Here is a 23,324-nt window from a genome sequence, read left to right on the forward strand (position 1 = left end):
CCATTTTTACAAATTGTAGTAAATTAAACTAGAAATGAATAACAACATCTCTTTATATAGTATAATACCTTTTATTAATCATAATAATTATAATATTTTATGATTTATCAATCTGTATAGTATAAAATAAACTTATATAAAGGTTTTTCTGTCTCTATTATTCAAAGCTAAATCAATTTTAAATTACATAAGTTCTACCTAACACACATGAAAATTATCCTGAAGAACCGAATCCTTTTTCTCCTCTATCAGTTTCATCTAATGACCGAAGTTCCCTGAGTTCTGGATACACAATTTTTTCACATATTAGTTGTGCTACTCGATCTCCACGTTGAACGATAAAGTCTACATCAGAATGATTGAATAGGAGAATACCAACGTTTCCGCGGTAATCTTGATCAATTACTCCAGCTAGGATTTAAAAAAAATATATATATAACATTTTATTTAGTGATTAGATTTTATAAGCATACCTCCAACATCAATAAAATGTTTCCATGCTAATCCTGATCTCGGTGCAATTCGTCCATATGTACCATGTGGTACCACAATTTGTAGATCGGTCTTAATCAATTCTTTTCCATGTGCTACTACAATATATTGGTATGCACTTTTTAGATCGTATCCAGCCGCATGTTGACTTCCTCTAATCGGCGTGTATGCTTTATCGGTTAATTTAGAAAATAAAAGCATCTAAAGTTTTAAACAATCATTCATTCATAATAATCTTTATTTAATTTAACCCTAGCTTCATTTACTAATTTTATCATAGCATCATTCGTTTTTTTGTCTAAACTTTTTTCTAATTTTTTTTCTAATTCATCATTCATTAACGTCATATTTATTTTATTTTCCAAACTAGTGATACATTCTTTGAATGAGTTATTTAATTCAGATTTTATTGTTTCTATTGTATTTTTTGAAACATTAGTTATTGATTCATTATGTGTATTTAGTTTTTTTTCTAAACTATCTTTTAAACCAGTCTGAGTTTCTAAGATAGAATTTTTTATACTATTTTCCAAATCAATTAATTTCGAATTTAAATATTTACCAACTCCGATATCATTGAAATGATTTATATGATGACCAAAATAATCCATTATTAATTTAAAAATAGAGATCTTAACAGTGACAAGGACTTCTTATATACTAAAACCAAAACAAAAAAAACTATATTATACGAGTTTACGCACTTCTCGGGTAAATGGCGAATACTCAACTATGCGGTCGTGTATTAACATACAATAAGCACTAACACCAGTTAAATTATCATCAGCTTCTATTTCTAAACGTAAGTCAATTGTAGAAGAAATTTCAGAATCGTTTTGTTTACTAACATCTAAAACAATAATTGGAGCATTTGATAAAAACAATTTTGGACTTAGTATCGGATTTCGAAGTCCATTTTCATAATATGATTCTTGAAACGATGTATACATATTATATAATAATGTAAAATCGTTGTGCGTAAAATCTAAATTTAAATTATCATAAGGATAAACATTTGAGTTCAGAAACACTTTAATATTTTTCAACTTAGAATGATCAAATTCGCTTTTGTCTGCAGCTATTGAATTGTTACGATTTTTTTGGAGGCCTACAATGATATAACGAGGTTTTTCCAATTTCGTTGATGTTTTTAAATTCCATAGTACATTTTTCGTGTTTCCGAGTTCAGGGTAAGTATATGTTTCAAATGATCTAAATGGTATAAACAAATGTTTTTCTTTTTCAACTATTTTCATTAACTTTAGACGCTGGCTATCATCAACACTAACATGAGGAACTTTCCAAACAATATTCTTAATATTCACACTACCTGTAGTTGCATCATCACTTTTTTTAATCAATGCATTTAAATCACTATTTGATCTAGTTAATATGAGTTCTATTCGTGAATTTAATAAAAATTTTCTATAATGCTCAAAAAAGCCTAACCAGTATTTTAGTGGTATACATGCTGTAAAATGACCATTTGTGTCTGATATGGATGAACTATTTTTGAAAGTCCATCCAGCATTTTCATAACAATAATAATTATCTGGTGTACTTGAAAGATATCCTTTGATAGAACTTGTAATACCTAACATTCGTGAACTATCTATCTCGATACCATTTAATTCTAAACGAACTTGTTCAAAAAGAAAAGATAATCCATTATTACCTAGTTTTACTTTATCTTTATCTTCAATGTCGCCTTCGATGTATAAAAAGCTTTCATGTAAATATGGGTATACATCAGTTTGTTGTACACATATCCTAATTTCATCATTATTATTAAAAGCTTTAGTATAAGGAATATATGAGTGAAAATCAAAATTAGTGTATTTTCGAATCTGACACATAACCCATATCAACTTCCAAAATATCATTTTCAGGCATTTCGATTACTTTTTAATTCAAATCCAAGTTGTCTTAAAATATTTTTATTTTTTGACGTAAGATTTATTTTTGTTTTTCTCCTTGTTGCTCGGTTAGATTTCGTTTTGGGAATGGAAGATTTTTTATGTGACGGTTCCTTTATATCTAATATTTTGTTTTGGAAATTAAAAAATTTCAACCCCATTTTATGAACCGTACCGTCTAATATGAAAAACTGTTGTAATTTTTTCACCTAAATTCTTTAGTGGTCTTTGATCCTGATCAACTAACTTTACCGTTATATTATTTATTTCATTTGTTATCAATGGATAATATATTAAGTTGCTAGGTGCTTCAACAATTTTTGATCCGTGTACTGCTGTAGGGTAAAACTCATAGACTGAGTGTGAGGGTTTGTTACCATCAAATGATCCTTGAGCAATACTACATAATACTTTTATTGAATTAATCATACTAATATTAACAGTTTTTTGAGATTCGTGTAATTTATTCGGTTCTAATTCCACTTCATCAAATCCTAAAACATGTCTTAAACTATTATCAATAGTGAAATCGATTGTTTCAGAACAGTAAACATATGATTTAAATGTATTGATGTTTGGAAATATGCTAAATACAATATTTGGATGGGTTTTTTTAATCATGTTTTTAATATATTCATTTATTTGACTTAGTTCATAACACCCTGGTTCTATTTCAAGCTTTAAGATTTCTTTATCCGTTTGTTCACTCAGAATGTGTTCATTACTTTTTGAGAAAAAATCGGAAGATTTATTAATATTACTCGTATATGATTCCGTGAAATATTTAGATAAATGTCTTGGATTATGATCAATAGCATTCTTATCTGATTCTAGTGAAGAACTACTGCTTACAGAAACATCGCGTTTATTTAATATTGTATTGTTCTTTATAATTATTCTCAATTTATTATTGCTTTCATTAATATTAGGAAAAGAATTATATGTCTGAAGATTTAATAATGCTATTTCTGAGTCCTCAGCTATAGTTAGTGATGGAAAAAAATTTGTTGATAACTCTGTAGTGTTACCTGATAAACTTATTGTTGTTGATTCATACATTGTAAAAAATCAATACATAAATGACCACAAATAAATGTATTATAATTTTGATATTTTGAGTAATTATATAAAATATTGTACCCTTTAAAACGATTTTGGAGTTCAATTGGTGGTGGTAAATTACCAAAGCTATCAAAATACCATATGTTGTTATATTTTTTAAAGTAAGCTACCCAATGCGATCCTTTTTGACTTATTCCAGCAAGGTTAATAACCGCACATTCGTTTTTAAAAATAGTTTTTGGTAAGCTGTCACGTGAAAATACACCACGGAAATGTGGAATTTTTAATTGTGCAACATGTTTTATAATGTCTTGAGAGGAAAGAGGTCTATTAGGTAGCATAGTAATTAGTTTTTTTTTCTTAATATTTCTTCTTTTCTTCACACCTAAACCTGATTTGTCTAAGTATAAACCTTTACCATTACGAACATTCAAATATAAGCCTTTACCAATTTTTTTCGTTTGTCCAGTTTTAGAATCTTTAACAGCTTTATAGATATTTGCTGCACCAGACGCAAGACTACCGAGGGCTGAAAGTCCTGCAAATATTGGTATCAAAGGTATAGCAGAACCCCTTTGATTTGGTACCTTAATTTTTCTAACTTTTTTAGACTTTCTTCGAGATATTCTTTTTCTTACTGCTCCAACTAATTTACCACCTTTTTTAGCTTTGCAACAACCCATACCAATTTTACGTTTAGCTTTCATAATGTTAGTAACGGTGTAGGCTGCAGCTTTTTCCCCGAATGAACTATCTTTTGCTTTCACCCTATCCCACGCTTGAAATTCTAATTTTTTATCAGCTAAATTACGGTTTGTTACGTCTTTATTTTTTAAATACGCTATATCGTGGTCACGACAAGCCTCATCAAGAAGATTTATAGGTTTATCACCTCTAGCCAATCTTTTTTCAAGTTTTGTTCCAGGTCCACAATATTTATAACCTGGTAAATGTGCTTCGAACGGAAGTTTATTTATTAGTGTATTAACGAGACCTTTACCGGTTATACACTTTTGCACTCTTGGCATTTCCTATATATACTAAGTATTTTTTCTTAGTTCACAACTATTATATATACAAAAAAAATGCGTTTTATAGAACAGAATAGTAAATTAAATATTAAAAATATAGACACAGAAATTTCTAATAAAGCAATCTCAAGACATGGACCTTTACTACCAGATAGTATCCGATGTATTATTGTTGGATCTAGTGGCTCTGGTAAAACAAATGTAATGTTTAATCTTCTTACACATATAAATGGTTTAAAATTTGAAAACGTTTATTTGTATACAAAAACGCTTAACCAAGAAAAATATATTTTATTGAAACAAATTTTTGATGGTCTAGAAGGAGTGAAGCTGTTTATTTTTACGGAAGCTGAAGAAGTAGTTAAACCACAAATAACGAATCCAAATTCTATTTTTATTTTTGATGATGTGTTGTGTGATACTCAAATACCCATTCAAGATTATTTTAGTATGGGGAGACATTTTGGTGCTAATTCAGTTTTCTTTTTAGTTCAAAGTTATTCTAAAGTTTTAAAACGATTGGTACGCGATAACTGTAATTTATTAGTGGTGTTCAAACAAGACGAACGTAATCTAAGACATATATTTAATGATCATATTTCAACTGATATGGATTATCTAGATTTTCAAAAAATGTGTATTTATTGTTGGGGCTATGAAAAATATGGTTTTCTTGTTATAGATAAAACTAGAAATGTTAATGATGGTCGGTACAGACGTGGTTTTGATGTCTATATAAGCTTGGTGTAAACTGAAATATTTTTTAGTTTGCTAAAATGTCAGAAAACAAAATATTACTTAACAATTTGGTAGAATCAAAAAATAATATTAAGCGGAAAATTATGGAGTTAAAGCGCGGTGTTTTAGATTCTGAATATACATTTAACGAAACATTTAAACCGATTATAGAACCACTTAATATGCTAGTTAATGACAATAAAATGAATAATGTTATTGATGAGGAATTATCTGTTACAACAAATGAGGAAAACGCTGATCCTCAATTATATGAATTCAACAATTTTATGAAATTACCTCCAAATAGAAGATCATATGATCCATCTTATGGTATGCGTTATGATAATATTGATAATCAACTAAAAATTGGTAATTTCCCAGTATTCATTGCCAACAATAAAATTTATGTAGCAGACAAAGACTATGATTGGACCCCAGGTCTATGGTCGTTACTTTGTGAAAAAAACCCTAAATTAACTACACGTCAGGATTTTAAATCGTATTACAAAATATTAGATGCTACAGAGGTTCACTTAAATGTTAACGGAGGACCTAAATCTAGCCAATCTTATAAATGGACTTTTATTGTTAAGCCATATTATACTGAAAAAATGTTACAATTGAAGACAACAAAAAGAGCGAAACTTGATGTCAGTTTTATAGCTTCAAAGGCAGCGGAAGCTGCTCATTCAAAAGATCCAATCACATTTGAAAAACCTACTGACTTAGAAAAGTCAGACGATTTTAAGTCAAAAGAAGGATCTGGTATATTATATAAGAATGTACAACCTAATACACAAATCATTTATTATGATAATCCAAATGAATTAGTGTCTAGGCTTGCTCTTTTAATGGCTTCTAAAGAGGCTGGGAATACAGGTGTAAGTAATGAAATAATATCAATAATTGAAGAACTTCGTGAACAAAAAATTATTGTTTAATTAAAAAAAAAAAAATATATATATAAACATTACCACTCCTCCTCTATACAATTATTTCTACTGTCTTCTAAAAAGTATTTTTTTAACGAATTTAAATTTAAATTAAAAAAAAGAAGTGGTATTTTTTTAGAATTAATTATTATTAAGTCATATTTTTTAATTATAGTATCTACCCATTCATCTATCTCTTCCCAGCTTATTTGTACTTCTTCTTCTTCTTCTTCATCCTCTTTTTGATTCAGTAAATCCTTTCTATACCTATAATATTTTAATATATGGTTTAAAAAATAGAAGATGTTTTACATTTTTTTATATTACCAATAATCAATTTGTTCATCTTCTTCAACATCATCCTTATCTTCTATCTTCAACTCCTTAAAATATTCTTTAATCAGTTCGATTTTCTCATTATGATTTAAGTGGTCCGGAATCCAAGGAACGTAATAATCACAACATGACATATTTTCCAAGTTGTAATTATAAATTGTTTGTTCTATAAATTTTCTGTCATTGATGCAAATCATTATGAACTGTAAAATAATGTAATAAAAATTAAGGTGATAGAAAAAAAATTATTTCAACTAGTTTACATATTAATCTATTATGACTTCTTTAAGAGATATAGCCAACGAATTACATAGACCAGCTAGAAAAATATTTCCAAGACGTAAAGTTATTACAAGGTTCATGGATGAACTTTGGCAAATTGATTTAATGGATATGCAGGCACATTCGAGGAAAAATAGTGGTTTCAAATATATTTTAGTTGTTATTGATACGTTTACTAAATACGTATGGTTAGAACCTTTAAAAAATAAATCAGCAATTACTATAAAAGATGCGATGATGAAAATATTAAAAACTCATCAGCCTAAATTTGTTCAATCGGATTTTGGATTGGAATTTCATAATGAGAAATTTCAAAATATTATGAAAAAATATAACATTAAACATTATTCAACTTATAGTAGTATCAAGGCGGGGATGGTAGAACGAGTGATTAGAACTTTAAAAAATTATATTTATACAAATTTTACAGCTCAAGGCAGTTGGGACTGGATAAAAGCATTACCAAAACTAGTAAACAGATATAATAATAGTAGACACAGAACAATTAGTTGTACTCCACAAGAAGCCAGATTAACTCCTCATTCTGTTACACATAAAAGTTATTCTAGCAAAAGTTTAGAGAAAAAACCAAAATTTAAGTTAAATGAAAAAGTTAGAATATCAAAATATAAACACATTTTTAATAAATCTTACACGCCAAGTTGGACTACAGAAATTTTTACTATTAGCAACATTTTAGATACTAATCCTATAACCTACAAATTGTCTGATGAGAAAGGTGAGCTAATTTTAGGATGTTTTTATGAGCAAGAAATTAAAAAGACTAATTACCCTGATACATATCTTATAGAACGTGTCTTGAAAAGATCAAAAGGAAAAATGTATGTAAAGTATTTAGGACTAGATTCATCTCATAACTCATGGGTGAAAACAGAAAATATTGTAAAATAATTTTTATTAAAAAAAAAAAAATACAATTTCTTTATATTAAACTATTAAAAATAGTAACTTAGTTATATATTTAAAAATTAAAGATTTATGTGTCTAGTTGACTAATATAAAATGTTAAACCAGTTAGGATCTTGTAGTTTATATGCTGATCTTTCAGAGCCAGCGAGGAAGATTTTATCCAGTCTACACTTCATTTGTACCCGTTCATCTCTATTGGTGGTTGAATGATGGATGCAATTGACAATACCCAATACCGGTCTAGAAAAAATGGTAGACTCTATCCGTTCAAAGTGGTACATATTTAGTTTTTTATGACCACCACATACAGTACGTTTAAATGTAGGATTTGATGCCAATAAAGACAAAACTTCACCGTTATCGTTTATGGTTACTGCAGCATTCATATCGAATTGCTCAATGGATGGATGTAGAAATATTTTCAAAATATCATTTATGACTACGTAATCCGGTCTTCTCCTAACATAGTATGTACCACCTGCATGTTCATTCCTCCACTTGCGTAGCACAATACGTGCATTGCCATCAAGTATATGACCGATGGGATATACATACTTGGCACCATTATCTATCGTTGGTACAAACGATGGAAATATCTCTTTTAGTTTTTCATCATCAAGCTCTCTATTATGATAAAATAGTATGATATCTGTTTCTGAAACGTCATCAATTGTTTGATTAAAATCATCGTCTGTCTCAAAGATAAAAATAAGAGCTAATTCTCCAGGCATTGCTGCAGTTACATTGAGTGAACGAAATGTTCGAAAAATTTCCAAGAAACGGTTGAATCGCGCCATCTAAATAACAGAATTATTTAAATAATTTTTTTAACATATAAAATGATTTACATATTTAAATTTTATAATGTTCATAAATATTTGTAGTGACCATGTGCTATTGTATCTATCCCATTTTCCAATATTATTCGCTTGTCATCGCTTGCACTAAGTGCGAGTTTGTAAATTTTTTTTGAATATACTTGATGTTTTTCTGATTGAATTGTGTTCATAGATTGATATGTTATTGTATTGTTCTGACTAAAAGTGTTTTGACTAGAATATGCTTTTAAAACGCTGATATAATGTTCCATTTTCATATTTTTTTCAATCACATACTTTTTTACTCCTTTTGCTTTCTTTGTTTCCTTTCCTCCAACATTAAAAGCATACAGTTTCGGTCGCAAGGTTACAAATTCAAGTAAAATCAAACTTTTTAATTCATCTTTAAAGTAACCTGGTACATTCTTCCTCCTTTCTGAAAAACATGGATGATCTTTGGGAAAATTTGATGTATCGAAATATGGTGACAAATCATTTGTGAGATCAGTCATAAAATCGTCTGTAATAATTTCATAGATTAAGGAATCTGTATCGGAGTAGCATAATCTAATGTTGCGACCATACTTAGGCTTCATTACATTATAGTGAAAATTATACATAACAGTTTTGGAAATATCTAGAATAGCTAATCCTACATATATGGGTTTATCAAATTTAAGTTTCTCCTTGAACATGTGTATAGCCATTAGATTATTAGAATAAATTGTACGATCTTTAAAACTAGGTTTTATCATTAAACGATGTGCCTGTCGATCAGTTGTCACCAATTTCATATTCATACGTTTTCTCACGTTTTCCATACATTTTCCAAAAACAGAATTGATAGCGAGTTTCCAAAACGCTTTTTCAAACACATTTGTTGCGTTTCGTCTCATTTCAGTACAAAGTTTCACGTAGGGTGCCATCCATTTCTTTTGCTCGAATTTAACAATTCTATGTACTTTTGTCACAACTAATCCGTTTGCGATAGCTTGCTTCAGTGAACGATAATGTACAACATAATTTCGTTTAGGATTAAAAGTAGTCATCAATTTTTTCACCTTTGAATTAGGTGGGAATGTAAATTCGGGTAAAAATGGGAAATCGTTATGATCATTGTGTAAATGCTCAGGGTAATCAACATCAACTTCTAATATATAACCATACTTTGAATTGTTTGGTATTGTTGTAATATCTAATGATAAATCTTCTAACCATTCGAAATTACGAAAAGGTAAAACCGATAGCATAGCTTTCCCATAGAGGTTTACACAGTCAAAATATGTAAGCCAAGACGTGGGTTTATCAGGATTGTAATTAATTCCCTCGACATTAGGGATATTAGCTTTTACGTGTCGTTTAACACTGTTACAGATACCTCCGCGAATACCGGCTTCAAGCATGAGATGCATATCATAATCTTTTAGCCTTTCAAGTTCAACATTAGTAAATTTCAACATTGCTTGGAATGCGAATCCTGGAGCTGTAAAATAATGTGATGCATCAAGATGAAATGTGTTCATACAAAGATTTCGAAATGACTCGAAAACATCGGCTAATATTAAAATATCAGTCAACAGATAGTGATCAGAATATTCACCTAAAGTTTTTATTCTAAATGTATTCCAAACAGTTTTCGCATGGTTATAATCTTGGTTACTGATTTCTTCATCATTTAGTGAGTTGTAAAAGTGTTTTTTGGATGGTAAATAAGTCTGTTCAAGTTTATCCCAGTTATTCACGTATTCGTAGGGGAAACAACCTTTACGACATACTAAATCTAATTTATCTATTGAAAAAAATCGTAATGTCTCTTTAAACCTAGATTTGTCTTCGGCTAAATTATTAGCAAGCGTACTTAAAGGCTCTGACATAAATCTAAACGTATCTATGAATTTTATTTTCATAGTTTTGGAAATTTCTTTGCTAAATGAAATATATTTTTCACTCGAATTAGGAATAACATCAATTCGTTTGTTATTTATTCCTAATTGATGTACTATGAAATTACTATCGTACGCTAAGTTATGAAAATAAATTGGAATGAAAGTTACATTTTTCAACTTGAAATTACAGGTCAAACATAATACATTTCTAAATTTACCCGTAAAATGACAGTGATCTCTAACTTTTATGGTATTGATAAAAGATCGCTTACATGTTTCACAATTGCTAGCGTTTTGAAATCGATTTGTTTCTTCACTAGTTAAAGGATTCATTGCTATGTTTGTCTGATATAATTTATCTACTTCTTCTCCGACTTTTATAAGAGCTTCCATAAATTTTTTGGCAGCATTTTCACCTCTGTAAATAACTGGTTTTTTAGGTATTTTAAATTCATTAACTAATTCAGGTGGAATGGTTGTGTAATCAATTTTAACATAAAAGCCAAAACTCATCGGTTTGTGTTGAAAAGTTTTAATAGATTTCTGTTTTTCATTTGACTGTTCCATAAGAGGTTTTAAAAAACATTCAAAATCTGCATAGATCACTATTGGTACGCGTTGAGTAGCTATATAATTTGTAAATTTGATTACAGAATCATCATGATCTTCAAGCATAACTGGTCTGCTTAATTTATGTTGAGAACAGAATTTTTTATGTTCTCGTAGTCCTTCAAACCCCCATAATTTATTCTTACAAGGTGTGTTGTTAAAAATAGTAAAACATCGTTTGCAGATATTTATTTGTTCTTTGTGTTTAGTTCTTTGAGACCTAATAAGTCTTGAAAAATTGGATATAAAGCAATAATGTTGTCGTGAAGTGTTGCTAAGTAAAAGTAAGTCAAAATGGTTTCGTTTTTCAATATCGGAAACTAGTATTGGATAAATTAATGATTTACTGTCTAGTCCATATATGTTAATGGAAACATTATTGATCTTTGCAAATTTTCTTACTTCTTTAATCGAAGTTGGGAATGTGATACACTTGAAATCAAATTTATTTTTAGTCTCTAAATAATCAAAATATTTTTTAGAGAATTTACTTTTATTATTACGCCTATCAAACTTAGACAATATTGCATACTTAAAACATTTTTCGTCGTTATTATTTATGTTAACTATAGCTCTTCTACCCTGAATTTTTTGTGGTAGAGGAATGTATGATGAACCTTCTAAAGGATTTACAACATTTATGCGTAGCTGTATACCATCAATATTTCGAAGAGACCAACCACTGCCTTTAGCAATAAATTCACTTTCTTCCTTCAAAAGTTTACCATATATATTATTCAACAATACTGTAAAATCGGATCCTGATGTTGTGAATGTGTTTTTTGTTTTAAACGAAATATCTTGCAACTCAAAAGTTAAAACATTTTCATACACACAATCCAAGTGAAGATTAAATTTAATTGAGTTATTTTTACACGCTTCCTTAATTTTTGGTAAAATAAATGTAGTAGCATACTTGAAAAAAAGTATAAAGTCTAGAAACTTTAACTTATTTTTTAAAAAGAAAGTTTTCGACCTGGACCTAAATCTTCCTATTTCTTGTAAACCATCACCAGTTGAACTCAAACGAATGTTTTTCGTAATTTTCATGTTTTTTTTTTTTTTTTCAAACTAGAAATATAAAACCAAGAGTCACATAATCATATACAAATACAACAACAACAAAATTATTCATAAATTTAAATATTTTCTTTTATTGTTTTTATTATATCGTACATTTTTTTTATTATTTCATCGTCTAATTTATTTTTTATTTTATTTTTATAATTCTTTCTTCTCCTAGCATGTTTGCTAGGCTTACCTAGTGCTTTAATAATTTTTATTTTTTCTTTAGGGTTTAATAAAAGTGTGGAAGTTTGTTGTGCCATACCTTAACAGTTTTTGAATGAGTTGACCTTGAGAGTGATGAGGACTGTAACGATATTCTAAAAAAATAAAGAATCATAATGTTCATTCTTCATACTATTTTTTTTTTTAAAAGACACTCAATATTTTCCATCCGTTGGTGACATAATTAAAATATATATTTTTTATTAGCACTGCTATCAAATAAATGACGCGACTTAAATAAAAAAAAATATGATTTTAAAGAGCACTACACAACTGGAGTAGAAAATTAGAACTGATAGCTCAATTTACACATCCGTTGGTGACATAATTAAAATATATATTTTTATTAGCACTGCTATCAAATAAATGACGGCGACTTAAATAAAAAACATATTTTTAAAGAGCACTACACAACTGGAGTAGAAAATTAGAACTGATAGCTCAATTTATGCATCCGTTGGTGACATAATTAAAATATATATTTTTTATTAGCACTGCTATCAAATAAATGACGGCGACTTAAATAAAAAAAAATATGATTTTAAAGAGCACTACACAACTGGAGTACAAAATTAGAACTGATAGCTTAATTTATGCATCCGTTGGTGACATAATTAAAATATATATTTTTATTAGCACTGCTATCAAATAAATGACGGCGACTTAAATAAAAAATATATTTTTAAAGAGCACTACACAACTGGAGTACAAAATTAGAACTGATAGCTTAATTTATGCATCCGTTGGTGACATAATTAAAATATATATTTTTATTAGCACTGCTATCAAATAAATGACGGCGACTTAAATAAAAAATATATTTTTAAAGAGCACTACACAACTGGAGTAGAAAATTAGAACTGATAGCTCAATTTACACATCCGTTGGTGACATAATTAAAATATATATTTTTATTAGCACTGCTATCAAATAAATGACGGCGACTTAAATAAAAAATATATTTTTAAAGAGCACTACACAACAAGAGTACAAAATTAGAACTGATAGCTTAATTTATGCATCCGTTGGTGACATAATTAAAATATATATTTTTATTAGCACTGCTATCAAATAAATGACGGCGACTTAAATAAAAAATATATTTTTAAAGAGCACTACACAACAAGAGTACAAAATTAGAACTGATAGCTTAATTTATGCATCCGTTGGTGACATAATTAAAATATATATTTTTATTAGCACTGCTATCAAATAAATGACGGCGACTTAAATAAAAAATATATTTTTAAAGAGCACTACACAACAAGAGTACAAAATTAGCACTGATTGCTTAATTTATGCATCCGTTGGTGACATAATTAAAATATATATTTTTATTAGCACTGCTATCAAATAAATGACGGCGACTTAAATAAAAAATATATTTTTAAAGAGCACTACACAACAAGAGTACAAAATTAGAACTGATAGCTTAATTTATGCATCCGTTGGTGACATAATTAAAATATATATTTTTATTAGCACTGCTATCAAATAAATGACGGCGAATTAAATAAAAAATATATTTTTAAAGAGCACTACACAACAAGAGTACAAAATTAGAACTGATAGCTTAATTTATGCATCCGTTGGTGACATAATTAAAATATATATTTTTATTAGCATTGCTATCAAATAAATGACGGCGACTTAAATAAAAATATATTTTTAAAGAGCACTACACAACAAGAGTACAAAATTAAATGTCTTTAAGTAAAAAATGATTACACTTACATAGCTAAGAATGATATAGTACTGTCGAAAACACTTCACTAGCAGGAGACGGTGTTTCCACTGGTAAAAGACAATCACAGACTGATGTTTAAAACACACGACTAGGCAGTATTTATGCAGTCGAAAGGAGGTTATTCTCCTCCTCATATTATAATTTTAAAGACATTCACAACATATACCACTTCTATAGTGTTATTAAAAAAAAAAATTAAATCGACCTCGCTTGGAGAATATAGTTAAACGTCTATAGCAGTTAGGTTCCTCAAGGATTGTAACACGCAGCGAGTCGTAGGGTTTCTGTGGTCTGTGGTTAGTTCATTGAATCGTATTTATAAATTTTTTTTTTTTTAGCTATTGTACAATGATTGTTACAATGTTACAACTGGAATGAATAAAAGAAGGTTAATTATCTTTCTCATATTATTATTTCGAAGACACTCTACATAGTATTATAAAAAACAGAATCATCCCACTCCGTACATATTTTCGCTTAAGTTATTTTTTACCATGCAAATTTGAACGTTAGCACTATAGTGGGATATTTTTTATTTGTCAAGATTGGTATAAAACGAGAAAAAACATAAACATCAGAGTTATATTAACATTAGTTGTGTGACAGTACAGTTCGAATTTATTTTACAAACAAAATGTCGATTCTGGAATCATCCGACGAGGACTTCTTCGCAGTAAGTTAACTAAATAATAATAATAATATGAATGATATAAAAAATGTTTTTTAGGAGACCTCACAGAGAAATGATGAATCAAGCTCGTTTGATCCACCACAAGTGAAGAAACCCAAAGTAGTTAGCAAAAATATAAGAAAACAGTCAAAAAACAACAAAACGGTATTATTTATTTATATACTTTTTTTGTTTTTTTTTTTTAAATAGTAAAATTATGTATTTTCAGTCAACAATTTTTCAAAAAGCGTTAAAGGATGCAGTTATTTTAGATGAAGCGAACTATGAAGAATCGATGCTGCTTTTACGTGACAATAATCAAAAATGTGTCATTAATATTAAAACACCGAGTCCAACGTCTTATATAATTATACAAGAATATTTAGTAAATGATGTATTAGGATTATCCTATAGTGAGAGGTGAGAATTTTTTTTTTATTTTGGTACCAAAACGTAGCATAATTAATTTTTTTTTATAGATGGCGAAAAGTGAACCGATCTGCTAAAATTGGTCTTACAAATAATAAGGCGAATTCTAAAATCAACAATTTATTGAAAAATCTATTTGATGAATTGGGAGAAAAATTTTTATCAGATGAATCTCGCACAATAAAAATGACAAAGGAATGATATTATTACAGCTATATCAACTATTTTAAATACATGATGGTGGAGGTTCTTTTCATAATAATAATATTAATATTGTATGGTATTAACGTAATGATATATTGTTAAGACGAGTTATATTTTTAACTTATATACCATTGTTTTTTCAGTAGTATAGCAGAGGTATAATATAAATTAGAAATCATTGTTTTTTTTTTTTCAGCAGTATAACAATAATAATAATGGTGGAGAACATTTCATTATAATAATAATATTGTATGATTTTAACGTAACGATATACTGTTAAGATAAGATTATATAGTATTACAATAAAATATTTTAAATTAGAAATCATTGTTTTTTTCAGTAGTATAGTAAAGGTATATAATAATAATAATATTAATGTTTATTCACGTGTGAAGAAAGTTAACTAGACTCAAACATTACCCACATAAACCGCATAAACACAGATCACGCAGCGTATAGAATACAACTAACCACAGGGTTTCATTGACGCGGTGTGTCTTGTTCAATGAATCGTAGTAATTTTTTGTGTAATGGTTGCTATGACTCAAATGATTATATTTATTACAAGGCGAAACTGTTTCACTAAAAAGTAAGTGGGATTTTTTTTTTTACTATCAAACTTAGTGTATGAGTAAGAGCTGTTAGTTCAAAATGGACAGCGATTCCTATCCATCGTCTGCTAGAACGGTGAGGCGTTGCAAACGACGGCGGCGACCGCGTAAAATCCGAACACAACGGCGACGGATAGGTTCTTACACATCTCTTGAGACTGATACTACCGCATCGCGAAGTCGATCGGTAAGTGTTAATTCCAGCTCTAGTTTTTTTTCATTATCACCCCTACGTCAACGGTCGCTCTCGTCGATTTCATATTCTCCTTGGAGCTCGAGTAGCGACGTGAAGTCTTTTCATAGTAAATCAACACTGTGGTTGGAATGTAAGTTTTTTTTATTTAACCCATCGTTAGTAAACATATGAGCGCGGCGCTCACACAGAGCACATTTTAAGGTTTTTTTGTACTATAAAATTTTTTTAAAAAATAAACTTATAGTTTTTTTATTTTTTTTATTTTCTAATAATAGTAATTACAAAAAAAAAAACATATTATCAATTAGTAGTGAGTAAAAAGATACATATTTCTTTGAATGATTCAATGTTCTGAGTTTAACTAGTAATTAATAATAATGCAAAAAGTTTAACAATCGTGTTCTTCAATATAGGTTTACCAATGATGGGTTAATAAATGAATATTAACATTTTTTGTTTTTTACAAAATAAGTAACGTACTTTTTTTTATTTAGCAGATACAGATGACCAACGTGGAATTGGAAATTGGTGTGAGTAAAAAGATACATATTTCTTTGCATGATTCAATGTTCTGAGTTTAACTAGTAATTAATAATAATGGAAAAAGTTTAGCAATCGTGTTCTACAATATAGGTTTACCAACGATTGGTTAATAAATGAATATTAACATTTTTTTTTTTACAAAATAAGTAACGTACTTTTTTTTATTTAGCGGATACAGATGACGAACATGGAATTGGAAATTGGTCTACATCAGAACCATCAATAATTTCGCTAGCAGATTCATGTAAGTTAATTTTTTTTTATTTGAAATAAAATAATATTTTCTTCTTTTTTTTTTTTTTAAAAAAAAAGGGTCATCAACAGATGTTACTTATGAATCGGATGCAGACGTGTTACCTCCACTTCTGCGTCTTAATCAGCCAGCTATTGAAACCATTTGGCTAACTGATTCGGATTAATATGTAAGTTAGTTTAATTTTTTTAATTATTGTTGAATTAATATTATACTGTTTTTTTTTAGGGTTTTTAGGGAGGTATTTATTATTGTTGAAAACATGAACGTTAGAGATCACTGTAAGCTGATTTTAAATTAGTAAAATAAAAAAATATTTTAATATATTTTTTTTTTTAAAGGTTAACAGATAGAGTTGTTGGAAATGATTGTCATGTGTACTCTACGCTATGAGACTTAAATGTGAGTAATTATATAATATATATATATATAACACAATTGATTAGTTAATAGAATGTTTATTAAACACTTTTTTAAATTCACAATACAATTACATTATTTAATAAGATTAATAATACTTTAAAAATAATCCTCGTTCACTCAGATTTTGTTGAATTTTTTATTCTGTAAGCGCTTGGATCGACGAGCATCTGGCGTTTTCACAATTAATACTGAAATATCATTTTCTAAGTTTTGATTTAATTATTTTAACACTATTTTTGGTTGCTTCAATAATAATATATTTTAACAAACGACACTTTCGACAGGAGCAGCATTCTAAATGTGAAGGCATTATAATACCTTCTTGTAAGACGGCTATTTCTAAACTAAAACGAGTGAAATATTTTTTTAAATAATTAGCTTGTATACGTTTTCCCTCTCTCAATACATATATTTTTTTTTTCCTTTTCGAAATTATACTATAGTTACTAGAAGTTCTCGCATAATCAAATTTATAATTTGATCATAATTAATTTTTAATTCATGGATGAATAGCGCATTTGTATCCGTTGCAAACATTTGAAAATCATAGTTTGCGACAAAAGCCGTTATGAAATCGATACGTCGACATTCACTTGAAAAATTATTAACATCATTAAGTATAGCTGAATATATATCGTTAAAAGATTTTTGATACAACTCCAACTTATTTAAGCGTTCAGTTATATGTGCTTCAATACAATTTGAAATCATCTGAAGTGTTAACAAATTTATACGCGTCAATTTCATACGTTCATTTTTATTACGTAATATCACTGAATCTGTTTTAGGGTTAGTAGTACAACTAAAATCTGAACCTAATTGTATTCGCTTTGCATTGTTTTGAATTGTGTTCACAATGTTGTTGAATATTTGAAATTCCATCAGAGTACGCCACTGTTTTTCATCAAGAATTAGCTGGTCTTGACTATTTTTATAATCTAAATAGACAATAATAGATAATTTTTTATTTAAAAGAATACCTACCGAGATAGTTCTTTTGGGGTCAATGGTGAACGTAGATTTAGATAACACATTTGCCATTTTGTTTAAATAAAATTTTAGCATGCACATAAACGTCCGTACAACTTAACTCTATATTAGCTACTTATATCTTTAGCATAAAGATGACGTATATATATATACAAACCTTGAGTATAAAACATACCCCCTCTTCTACTTATTCCAGTGTAATTGACCAAATGGGTTGTGCAATTTTTAGATTCTTTACATTTTGTAATTCTTTTGTCTGGTGTAGAACTTCTTCAAAAGATTCCTCAAGTTTTGTTTTAGATGTAGATTTTTCTATATTTGAATGTTCAATTTTGTCTAATTTAATTATAAAATTATAAATAGCTTCTAGTAGACTACATTTAATACAAGGCATTGTGCTTGGAATAATACTTTTAACATCGACTGTACTACTATACGAAACTCTATGTACTAAACACTTGAAAAACATTTGATTAACTATATTAGCCCCCCCCCCTCTTCTTACCGCTATATTTTATTTTTAAATTGGAAAAAAAAAATGCAAAAAGTGTAGACGCAGTGACGGAGTGAATTAAAGTATGACTCAACCTCAACCTACCTAGCCTAGCATGAGTGCTATCAATCCACATCCTATTAAATTTATCCTAGAAAGTCACGCCTTAACCTACTACGCCACTGCGTCTACAATGTGAATTCATGGTTTTACTAGTATTTAAAGAGTTAATTTAAATGTAAGAATGTTGTAATAAATTAACATCTTTTTTTTTTATTTAATAGGTTTTAAAATCAATGAGGTGAACCCTTCACTAACCGAAGATAACCACAATCTGGAGACCATCTTGCATGCTCGATCCAAGGTTCGTCGTTCGGCTCCCAAGATCTCAGACCTTGACGACAATAAAAACATAAGACATCATCATTTGATCCATCACCAATATAAATAAAACCGGCTTCACTCATAAGTTCTCGCTTTGAAATAAGTAGTGTATTACTACATTTATCAAAAGTCTTGTTACGCGTTTTACAATCTAAATAGTCTAATGTACAAAAAACATCACATTCACTATTATAATCATCCATTATTATACTGTTTAAATTGAATTAAAATGACTATAATTTATTTGAAACATGTTTATATATGATTTATTTCTTCCACTTCTTATTTAGTAAAACACTCAATGTTACAAATAATTTTCTATACTAAACAATATATAAGGTTAAACTATAATTTGTAAAAATGGGCGGTAAAGCCCCAAATTACTACTACTTCCATCTTTGTCATTTATATGTATAACACATTTAAGTCCCATGCTAACGTACGCTAACAATAATGCGATACTGCAGATGTAAACCGGTCATCATACCCACCAATTAATGTTTAAAATTTTTTTTTTTTTTTATACTTTGATTTAACAATATGTTGATAAGAGGTAAATGCAGTTATAAAACAATCTATTATTATATTAGCAAGTAGTTCCTAATATAAGTTTAATAGCGGAACGCTAACATGGATAACAACGTTAGGTGTATAGAGGAGAACAACATAAACACCAGTTAATAGTTTTATTTAAGATAAAAATTATTTTTTAATAAATATCACCTTACCCATAAGTATTGTCGACTTCATTCTTTACCAAATTCTCCTCTGTTGTAGAAATTGAATTGTTTATGAACAGCACATCTAACGGTTTAGATTTTTCAAAGGAGCATTCTTCTGCATCGTCATTTTCAGGTTTAATTTTTAATATATTATACCGCTTCAAAACTCTATAATTGACATTTAACATTAGTTGTATTTCTGTGCCATATATGCAAAGAGGTTTATTTGGACAACTAAATTGCACAATTTTAATTATTTTATTTAGTAACAAATATAGTCTAATAATGATATAGTAAAGATAATTTAGTTTACATTCTAAACTCGAAGATTAATCATATTATAAATTTTAAAAAAATTAGATAGCCTGATCTATTCATAAAAAATGTCTATTTAACATAAATGAAATTTCTGATAGTAAAAAAACATGAATTTTAATATATAGTTTTTGTAATAAAAAATGACATTTATTCGCATTTTTTTTAACTTAATAAAAAAATGAAAAATAATTGTAAAAATGTTTTCTATATATTTATATAACTAACTCGGTAAGTATCGTACAAAACTTACGCTAACATAATGTGGTGCTGCAGACAACATACCCACAAATTAAATGTTTACAATTTTTTTTTTTTTTTTTAATATTTTAATGGATTTTTGTATTGATAAGAGGTAGATGTAGTTTTAAAACAATCAATCTATTATTAAATGAACAAGTGGTTCCCAATATAAGTTAAATCTTAGTGAAACTCTTATATTGATACCATCAGGCACAAGTTTTAATAATTTTGTTCAAGATAAAAAAAATGGTAATAAAAATCGCCTTACTCATAAGTATCATCGACTTCATTCTTAACCAAATACTCCTCTGTTGTAGATATTTCAATGGTTTTGAACAGCACATCTAACGGTTTTGGTTCAACGACTCCGAACGTTTATTCAACAGAGTATTCTTCTGCATCGTCATTTTCAGGTTTAATTTTTAACATATTATACAGCTTCAAAACTCTATAATTGACAAATTACAAGCATGACTTATAGGTAAGAAGCTAACACAATAAAGATCAAAGCTAGACGATTGGCCATTTTGCCAACTAGATTAATTAAAAATGGTGTTGATCCCATATAACTCTGCTCAACTCCGGGTAAATATTAAGTAATAAGCAACCAAATATAAATTATGATTCTTTTTATTCACAAGCAGTGTTTTAAGTCCTCGGGAGACAGTAAACACGGCAATAATGTATATAAATTAGAAATACAAAACAATAGGTACTCACACAACGTAGAACCGTAAACTGCCTTCCAGAGCTGCTAATAAAAAATTATAATAAATTATTGACATGCAAGACAAAACTCAATTGTAACTTGAAACAAAATAAAGAAACAACGTAGTGCGTTAGGTATTTATCACAGAATTCGACCAAGTTATTATGATTAAAATCTAGAGATGTTCACGAATCGGACCCGTGGCGACAATACAGAAAACAAATTGTACCTATGGCGCTAAATCTAATTTAACTAGGTTGATTTACAGAACTGCAGAGTGTACAAAAATAAATCTTAATTACTAACAAAATCAAAACTTTTATTTCATAATAATTGTGATTTTAATGCAAACCGCACAGTGCACGACAACGCAGAAATTGTATGGACAAATAGTGTGTGTTTGTGTGATAACGAGTGATTGCCACAGATGGAGGTACTTTGTAGCATAAACAAATAAATTGCACAATTTTAACTATTTTATTAAGTAACAAATAAAGTAAGATTAATAACCCAAAGCTACAAGCATGACTTGAAGGTAAGAAACTAACACAATAAAGATCAAAGCTAGACGATTGCCCATTTTGCCCACTAGATTAATTAAAAATGGTGATGATCCCATATCACTCTACTCAACTCCGGATAAATAATAAGTAACAAGCTACCAAATAAATTATGATTCTTTTAATTAAAAGCAGTGTTTTAAGTCCGCGGGAGACAGTAAACGCGGCAATAATGTATATAAATTAGAAATACAAAACAATAGGTACTCACACAACGTAGAACCGTAATCCGCTTTCCAGGGCTGCTACTGAAAACTTATAATAAACTATTGACATGCAAGACAAAACTCAATTGTAACGCAACTTGAAACGAAATAAAGAAACACAACGCAGTACGTTAGGTGTTTATCACAGAATTCGACCAAGTAATTGTGATTAAAATCTAGATATTCTCACGAAGCGGGGCCGTGGCGACAATACAGAAAACCAATTGTACCTAGGGCGCTCAATCTAATTGTTTCACTAGTTTGATTCACAGAACTTCAGCAGAGTGTACAAATTTTAATCTTAATTAAAAATCAAAACTTTTATTTCAATTGTGATTTTAATGCAAACTGCACAGTGCACGATACAACGCAGAAATTGTATGGACAGATTTGTGATAGTGTGCGTTTGCTTGATAACGAGTGATTGCCACAGATGGAGGTACTTTGTAGCGTGAAGGTAAACTCTCGTGCATTTCAAGAGGCAAATAAATTAAATTCCAAACTCTTGTATCAAAGCTTAATAAAAGAAATAACACAATAAAACCCTTTTTTTTTTCAAATGCTTCTATATTTTACGATTTAAAACACTAAACAATTATACTATATTTCTAAAAGTCTTTAACCATTAGACTGTATTAGTCTTAGTGAAATATACTTTTCATTTTAACTAAATTGTCTTAAACGAGCCTCAACAAGGCGGAGTAATTTAACAACCCGTCAAATTAAATATGTCACAATCAAAGAGGCGGATAGCCGATGTCTTAGACGAACATGTTTAGCCACGTCAAAATGGTGCATGCCCAAACAAAAGTGGCACTTACGAATAGTTCTTCAAACATAGACGATATTTGACGAACACTTAAACAGTTTGTTCATTATGGTCATATAATTTATCCATGTACATAAATCATTTAAAATTCCAATATTTAATAATTATTTGAAAAAGATGTTTATAAAAAAAAAGTCTCAATATAAAACTAATGTTATTACTCTCAAACATGGTATTATGTTTTCTTGGGAACTAATCACACTAATATATTGAACAAAATTATTTTTACTAATTATTTTTACTAATTATTTAATAATAAACGTATATATTGAAGTAGGCATATTCTCCTTACTTTCCCGAATGACATTTATTAATAATGGTCAGGTTCAATCTTAATAATTCTTCGAATTAAAAAAACGAAAAACTTATTCTAAAAATATGAATGAAACTAACATAATGTAATCATAATTGACGAAATAATAAAATATTTTATTTTGATTTTAAACACGGTTCGCATAATTCAACGCTCAAAAAT

The 23,324-nt window shown here is 28.6% G+C and overlaps 2 protein-coding genes and 1 long non-coding RNA gene across 5 annotated transcripts; 2 read left to right on the forward strand and 1 right to left on the reverse strand.

Annotated features, from left to right (window-relative positions):
- Positions 1–210: 210 nt before the first annotated feature.
- LOC126833093 (deoxyuridine 5'-triphosphate nucleotidohydrolase, mitochondrial-like) lies at positions 211–22,400 on the reverse strand. 3 transcript variants are annotated; one of them, XM_050564242.1, is made up of 6 exons: positions 22,026–22,400; positions 21,266–21,296; positions 20,814–20,993; positions 19,994–20,155; positions 474–662; positions 211–411 (listed from the first exon to the last, which is right to left on the reverse strand). In XM_050564242.1, the coding sequence occupies exons 4-6, from the start codon at positions 20,013–20,015 to the stop codon at positions 215–217; spliced, it is 408 nt and encodes a 135-aa protein (XP_050420199.1). In that variant the 5' UTR covers positions 20,016–20,155; positions 20,814–20,993; positions 21,266–21,296; positions 22,026–22,400; the 3' UTR covers positions 211–214. The 3 variants fall into 3 exon arrangements, 1 of the variants encoding a protein (XP_050420199.1); XR_007684844.1 differs by lacking the exons at positions 211–411; positions 474–662 and adding an exon at positions 18,140–18,336 and having other exon boundaries at positions 21,266–21,299; XR_007684843.1 differs by lacking the exons at positions 211–411; positions 474–662; positions 21,266–21,296 and adding an exon at positions 18,140–18,336.
- Positions 14,501–15,408, forward strand: LOC126833090 (uncharacterized). Its single transcript, XM_050564240.1, has 4 exons — positions 14,501–14,742; positions 14,797–14,904; positions 14,969–15,159; positions 15,219–15,408. The coding sequence occupies exons 1-4, from the start codon at positions 14,704–14,706 to the stop codon at positions 15,367–15,369; spliced, it is 489 nt and encodes a 162-aa protein (XP_050420197.1). The 5' UTR covers positions 14,501–14,703; the 3' UTR covers positions 15,370–15,408.
- LOC126833097 (uncharacterized) lies at positions 15,886–19,459 on the forward strand. The gene is made up of 7 exons (XR_007684856.1): positions 15,886–16,309; positions 16,674–16,709; positions 16,892–16,966; positions 17,035–17,144; positions 17,204–17,256; positions 17,317–17,377; positions 19,166–19,459. It is a non-coding gene; the product is annotated as an uncharacterized LOC126833097 (long non-coding RNA).
- Positions 22,401–23,324: the final 924 nt, after the last annotated feature.

The sequence above is a fragment of the Adelges cooleyi genome, unplaced genomic scaffold (genome assembly GCF_023614345.1).
Source record: "Adelges cooleyi isolate 19-005CV unplaced genomic scaffold, UGA_ACOO_1.1 ACOO_flye_CR_arks_rails_tigmint_CR_PRNA_17, whole genome shotgun sequence".
NCBI classification, from domain to species: Eukaryota; Metazoa; Arthropoda; class Insecta; order Hemiptera; family Adelgidae; genus Adelges; species Adelges cooleyi.